The sequence below is a fragment of the Nematolebias whitei genome, chromosome 11, assembly GCF_014905685.2.
Source record: "Nematolebias whitei isolate Nwh7 chromosome 11, NemWhi1, whole genome shotgun sequence".
NCBI classification, from domain to species: Eukaryota; Metazoa; Chordata; class Actinopteri; order Cyprinodontiformes; family Rivulidae; genus Nematolebias; species Nematolebias whitei.
The window spans coordinates 28,489,538-28,497,127 of record NC_056508.1 but is presented as its reverse complement, the minus strand read 5'-3'; the positions used below and the strand labels follow the sequence as shown (position 1 = coordinate 28,497,127).

The 7,590-nt window shown below is 37.4% G+C and overlaps 1 protein-coding gene across 1 annotated transcript in view; it reads right to left on the bottom strand.

The window, feature by feature from the left end:
• The window catches only part of wnt5a (wingless-type MMTV integration site family, member 5a), a gene marked incomplete in the record, with an annotated part of 9,001 nt that extends 1,772 nt beyond the window's left edge, over positions 1–7,229 (bottom strand). Inside the window, 3 exon segments of the mRNA XM_037684831.1 lie at positions 2,961–3,208; positions 4,675–4,823; positions 7,170–7,229. Coding sequence (XP_037540759.1) covers positions 2,961–3,208; positions 4,675–4,811 — 385 coding nt within the window.
• Positions 7,230–7,590: the final 361 nt, after the last annotated feature.

Sequence of the window (7,590 nt, the reverse complement as noted above, 5' to 3'; positions counted from 1 at the left end):
GTGCTGTAATGACAGTAACAGATGAGCAAATAAAATTAGAGACGGGACAAGAAAAGGTTTTAAAAAAGAAAGCAAAATGGAAAATGTGACTTTCACACGTAAAATAAAAAAAAAAGAAAGCATTGATAAGAAAGAGATGAATGAAGAACTCCTTTGGAAAAGTAAAAAAATATCCAGATAAACTGGCAAGAGCACAAGTTATCAGAAAAAAGAAATAGAGGATTAATTATTGAAGAAGAAAAAAATCCCATTTGAGGATGTTGCCTTAATATTTGAATTGTGGACAAAAACTAATCTTCCACTGTGGTCACCTCTGATGTCCTACACATTTGAGCAGAAACACCAAAAAAAAAAAAAAAAAAAAAAAAAAAAAAGCCACCACTCCAAAAGTTCTCATTTAAAGTTGTTAAGCTTTCACAAAGAGTAGCAGTGGGCATGTTTCTTTGGCTTAATGCGGATTGAAACAAGATTACTGGAGAAGTGAAGAAAAGACAACTGGCTGGTCAAAAGGTTTCTGAGGACCACAGACAAGCAGTCACCCAGAACGTTGTATAATATCTGTTGTATTCATCCATCCATCCACAAAAAAATATATTTTTCTGCTCTGCTTTTCAGATTTTCTCAACCAGTCCTAATGAGTGTAATTATACATTTTGGTGTCCACAACATCAACTTCTCTTCCAGCACTTTATCTCTGCTCATATTTTCTGTGGGCCACACAAGAAACTGATCCAGATGACATGCTTGAACCTTTGTTGTTGTTCACACAGATTTTCAGCTGATAGAAGTAGGTTCTGTGGGCAAAGATGATCTAGGAGTTTTGGTATGGCAGTTCAGTTACAGCAGGGCTAACTGTTCATGTGAGTTTATAAGCATATAATTTGTTGATTAAAAGTAATAACATCTATAATTTTATGCACGTTACTGATTTGCTACAGAGTATTTTTACTCTGCTGATACTTACAGAAAATAGACAGAAAAAGTTGACTGGTCATTTGGTATTTATCACAGAAGAAAAGTTGAATTTCTTTTTGATAAATTCCATTTTGTTTTATACCGTTACATACTGTATACTAATGTTCAGCCATCACAGTAGAAAATTAAAGTGCTTTCATTCATTGGTAAAATAAATATATTATACATGTACAAAATAAAAAAAAAATCTCTGCCAGTGTTACTCTCTTTCTTACTGCCATTCATAATTCAAGTTTTATACGGAATAAATTCTAAAACATGTTAAGAACTTTTTTCCTTCCATCACGCGTTTGGTGTATTTTGTGCAGCAAGGAGTAGGATGTGTGTGGGGAGAGGGGGGTTAGGGTTAGGGTTAGTCTGTCCTTCGATACAAACCTACAAAGCCCTCAACAACCTAGCTTCATCTTATATTACAGATCTTATTGTTCCATATTTTCCTAACAGAGCACTTCACTCTCAGACTGCAGGCTTACTCGCAGTTCCTAGAGTTTTCAAAAGCAGAATGGGAGGAAGTTCTTCCAGTTATCAGGCTCCTCTCTTGTGGAACCAACTTCCAGTTTCTGTCCATAAGGCTGACACATTGTCCAGTTTTAAGACTGGGCTTAAGACTTTACTTTTGGATAAATCCTATGGTTAGGGCTGGCTTCTTATGCTGCCATAAGCTTAAGACTACTGGAGGACAAAATGACCTCATTTCCTTAAATGAATTGTTAAAATTGAATAGTTTTAATTTTAATTTCTATCTTAAAATGTGGTTCTTCACCTGCCATTGTGTATCTGTTCCTCTCAAACCCAGCCAGTTGAAGCAGATGATCGCTTGTCCTGAGTCTGGTTCTGCTAAAGGTTTCTTCCTCATGAGGGAGGTTTTCCTTTCCACTGTCGCCTTCGTGCTCAAGATGAGAGTTTTGCGATGAAGTTAAACTCAAAGTAGTCTGCTCCTCAAAAATAAATAATGTTATTAAATTACTTTTTATATATATATACACATGTATGAATGTTTCTGTTCATTGTCCTGAGATGACTTCTGTTGTGACTCGGCGCTATATAAACAAACTGAACTGAATTTAAATGAATATGACGAGAGTTTTGCAAAACGTGGAATAACAAGGAAAACTGACTGAGTATTGTTGATCGTGTTAAACTATGTTACATTTCATCCAGCATCATTAGGATCCACAAACCTCAGTGTGGTTGCCACCCCCCATCCCCCGCAAAAAAATAAAAAATAAAAACCTAGTCATTGGGAAAATAGCTGGTTAAGAATAAGAGGAATATAATTTTCTGAAAGACAGATTTTGTTAGGTGACTTAAATTATAGGCTCTTAGTCTGAGTTACTTTTGATTAACATATATGTGTCATTGGGTTACGTCTCAGAGATAGGACACAAATTACCTGATTGGTTAAGAAAACTTCTTTTTTTATTGATTTTTATAAACATGCTGCTCACACAGAATAATAAGATTAACTTGGGAAACGTATGATAAATCCCGAAAACAACCACCAACAGGAATCAAAGACAAAATGTGATCCAGTCACATTTCACCAGCAAGCAGACGGAACTGATGCAATTCTGCTTTAATCACATGAATTATAAAAAAGTAAAACAGACTTTCAGTCAAGAGGACCAGCAAGTAGAAGTCTTATTGTCCGGAGGGTGGTGACAAACACTGATGGAAACTAATCAACAGAAATGTGATTCAGTTTAAGCAAAAGACTATAAACTTTACTAAAGACATCTGAGCCACTCCGAATCCACAGGTGCAGACACACACTGTGACAAACTGAGATATTGGAGCATACACTGCAGTTATTATGTTAAATATAAGCAGACAGTTGTTCAGAGTGTACATCTCTGTGTGCATATATAACATACACATTATATTTAGAAGGCAAATCTGCTTGTAAAGACTTGCATTTGTAACCTTGTCACCTTTGCCGTTGTGTCTGTGCTTCCAGGAATCAATGCCAAAGTTTTCTTTCTTACCTATCTGCATGACGCGTCCAAAAACAGAGGAGTTGTCCACGGTGCTGCAGTTCCAGCGTCGATGTCTGAACTGGTACTGGCACTCTCTGATCCCCATCTTGGCACCTTCGCCGATGTACTGCATGTGGTCCTGGTAGAGCTGGCACAGCTTCTTCTGGCCTGCAGACAGGCCCGGCAGCTGGCTGCACAGAGGCTGGGCGCCGATGATGTAGGCCTCTGGGATCAGTATAGGGTTCATGGCCAAAGACCTGGAAAGAGAGAGGGGAGACACAGAATGCAGTGTTTTCACTCATGTGCCACTGAAAACCATGTACGAAAGCTTTGCAGGCCAAGGTCATGATCTCTAGTTGATTTCACTTGATTGGTTTTGGAAAAGCTGTGTTTATAATGACGTGCACTTTAAGTGAGGTAAATCCCTGCAACAACAGTGAGCTAAAAAAAAAAAAAAAAAACAACTCTGAAAAATAGCCTGCAATTATTCAAATATAAACAATGAGGAAATGGAATAATAAAAAAATAAGGAAAAATGAACAAATGTACGTGGACTAAAATACAAACATAAGAAAAAAATACCCAATTTATTTCATGGTTATATAATGTAAGCCTATGAAGAGTTCAAAAGCTATTCAATATAAATCCTTTAGAGGTCAGGGGGCAAAAAAACAATTAATTTTACCAAATGCCAAAGGTGTAACATCAGAATTAAGTATGCACGGTTTAACGTTTGGAAGAAAAAAAAAGTTTTCTTCTTCCAAAACAATTCACAAACCCTTCCGAGTTCTCTAATGTCTTATTGGTGTGTTTAACGTTTGGACTTGTTCTGAACGGCATAGTCCAATTGAAGTAAGTTTTCTGCTCAGAGAAAATAAGTTATATGAAAAGTGGACTTGAAATGAGCATAAGCAGAACAAGCAAAGCTATACAGAACGAAAGAAAGAAAAGAAACCCAGTATGAGCATCTGGTTCCAGGCCACAGGACAATTAGAGCAGCCCATCTCTGAGCCCCCAGAGAGACACAATTAGCCCCCAGTGTAACCTGATCGACTGAGGAAACTCAGCAGCCAGGGGACACTGAATGAATACACACACACAGAGGCACATAGCAAGAGAGGAAAAAAATCTACGTACACAATGTCTTTGCACTCACACACACATGAAGACTGATGCTCTGTCAACATCCAGCACTAAATCATTCACACCTGTGTGTCCTCTGGAAAAGGAAACTGAAAGACACACAGTCCGAGCTCCAGAGTGAACTTTCCGAAAGATCTTTACTAATGTACGAGTCTTCTGCAGGGTTTGTAACTGGACTCCATGTTTGAGTCTTTAAAGAAGAGTATAAGAGTCTAAATGAGCTGAGCCCATTACGTTCTTATTTTCTCTGTGCGTTTTTATGTATAAACTTTTCCATAAGTTTTTATCTTGTGGTGTTCGGTGCAGAAACGTAATATCATGGAAAAATAATAAAAAATAAAAAAAACAGTTTATTTTTAAATGTCTGCTTAGAAACCACGTTTTGTTTTCTTTAAAATGCATCATTTTGGTTTGTCAAAAAACAGGGAGGAAAATCATGTTTCAGAGAAATCTTGTCCTGCTTCTAAACGCAAGTTAAAAAGATGCAAACGTTTCCTCTTCCATTAGACAAAAGCACAATAAAAAGCACCCAGTCACCACATTTAAACATATTTGCACAGAGAGACAAATGAGGGCATACCACCACGAGTTGGCCTCCACCACCACCTGCATGAGGAGTGTGACGAGCGTCAGGGCAAAGACACAGTTTCTGGAGTCCAACAAGCTGCCAAACGGCCAGCAGACTGGCTGACAGACACCGCTGAGCCTCAGGTTCATCCTGCCTCAGATCTGGGAAGAAACAGAGAAATCATGTTTGGATTATTGTTCTTTAGTCATTGCTCAGTTTATTTTGTACAAAACATCACTAAAAATTTGACATTATGTCTCTACATGTCCTGGGATGAACAAGTGTATACTCTGCCTCTCGCACAGTGCCCACTGGAGATAAGCACAGCTCCCACCCGCACTCCAAGGAAAAAACAGGTTTAAATAAAAAGGATGGACATGCAAAAAGTGCCTAACTACATTTTTGATTTTTACATTAATAAGTATTCAGGCCTTCAGCAGAAAGAGTCATTTGGCAAGAGGTTTGAAGGTGAATCATATGAAAGTGAGAGATATGCAGCCTGAAAGGACACGATGACCACAGAACTCCAGACACATTCTTCACATTTTACTTTTAATCAGAGAAAAGACACTGACAAGGTGAGGCCTGGGACATGCTTTAGATTATAGCACTGGGATATTAGAGCAAAGAGACAAAAAACTTAATGGGCTGGCTTTTATTTCTAATATTATATATATATATATATATATATATATATATATATATATATATATATAATTGTTCTTTTCGGAGGTTTTATATATATATATAAATATAAATTTAGAATTGTTCTTTTCGGAGGTTTTCTTGAAACTTGACTGTTTTTATGAAAGTGGTTATTGTAGTGAATAATATAGATGGTCACATTTGGGAAACTGCACAGCTATGATTGTTTAACTGTTTTAAATCTAATTAATCTCATCAATATTTTTTTTTTATACAAAAGAACAATTAACAATGGAGACAATATAATTTTAAAATTATTTTACCTGTATGGTTCATGAGGATCAATAAAAGACTTGAGGTTTTGCAAATTGTTTAATTCATAATTTCATATCTGAGTGTGGGTCGGACTGATCACTCTTGATGTTTGGATCAGAAAAAAAACATGTAGTTACAAACAGGAAAACAAACAAAAAAAAACAACAGTCATGTTCGAGCGCGCGGTGGAGGAAGTTTGTTTTGAGCAAAACAAATAAATTAAATAAATTAACGTTATTAATGTTTGAGAGCTGAGGCGACGTGCAGTCTGACCGTGTGTGTAAAGGCTTCACGAGCACGTGCTTCGAGTTTACTGCAGCCTCACTAATTATTACACTTTTTTTTTTTGTTTGTTTGTTTGTTTGTTTTTTCCCCAGCTCTTACAATTAAAGCAATAACTCGCACGGGTCAGCGGCTTGATTTTAGCTGTTGATTAGTAGCTAAAAGGTTTTTTTTTTTTTTGCACCTAAAACTATGTGGAACCTTCATTTTATCCAGGACAAATTAAACAGTTAATTATTCACCCGTTTCATTTCTCTCTCCAAGGAAACAGTGACTTAAATCGACACTTAGCAATCACCTGCTTCATAAACAATTATTTAGATAAATGCTATTGAGCCTAATTATCATCATAACTTTGCATCATTATTATTATTATTATTATTATTATTATGTCTATTGGGCAGCTGATAAGCTGCGTAAATCCTGCGCTCAGTGACCCCTGGGAACGATTTGACCCGAGTAAAACACTCACAGCCTGGCAGCATGACTGATGACTGCTCTGAACATTTCTGTCAGACACATAGGCATCTATAACTGGACTGACTTGTACAGGAGAACAATCAGAATATTGTTAAAAATAGAAACTAACATGAGATGCTGCTTGGACTGCACAGTTTTGTGTTAAAAGCTGTAAATCAGAGAGAAAAGGCTGGAAATATTTGTATTTTAGTTTAAATCTGCACGTGCATTTTCTAGGTTTTGATTAAAGTCGTCAGTCAGTTTGCATTAATTGTAAATTTAGACAGTTTGGATTTCATCAGTGCGCTTTATGGTTGCCTGCGTGACCAGCTTTATGCGTGCTGTTCACAAAGCTTTGTAACTCATGGGCAGCTGAGGGTGTGTGAAGTGGTTGTGGATTAAAAAAAAATAAAACGAAAAAATAAAAATAAACGAGCAAATACGTATTTTAATAGAAATCACGCGCACACACCAAGCAGAATGTGCGCCTTTAGCAGCACAAAATGAATGAAACCGTGTCTTTTCCTTCCGGTCCTGATGTTTACAGAAAACCAGGAGAGGGAGCCAGGTGCAAGGGTTTGATGGAGCAGCAACACAAAGGACATCAGGCTCAGGAAACAATAGAAGTGGAGATATTTAGATTAAAATAACGTGTTTTGTACATTTTTGTGTGTTTAATAAAGGGAGGGCATGGAGTGGGGGAAGAATATTCCAAACATTTCATTTGTTAAGAACTTTTATCCCATTTGATTCCCACTGAAACACACCTCACAAATGCGTCAAACAAGAGAGCTGGAGTTACTCACCAGGAGTTATAAACTGTAATCCACTCTGAAGATTTCAACTCAATAATCCCAGCAGCCTCCAGGTGGGTTCAAAGGTCCCCCCCTTCCCGTTGGACTTCAGGCAAAAACGCTCTCTTTAGAGTCCGGAGTTCTTGGAAAGTGCGTGATGGTGGTGAACAAAGTGTAAAGTGAGATTCCCTCAGATTTAGTGCGAGTCTGTGAGTGCGCTCTGAGCAGCTTAGAAGTTTGGTGAAGATAAAAAAAAAATTATATATATATATAAAAAATCAACAGTGTGAGGACACGGCCACTTCCTCTAACTTCTCAGTGCCGAGGTGATTGGCAAATAAAATCCATCTAGGTGCAACCCAAGGGAGTGGGAAGTGGGTGTCGTCTAGTTGATCAATTTACTTCTAATTGGAAGTGGCCAGCCTATCAGCTG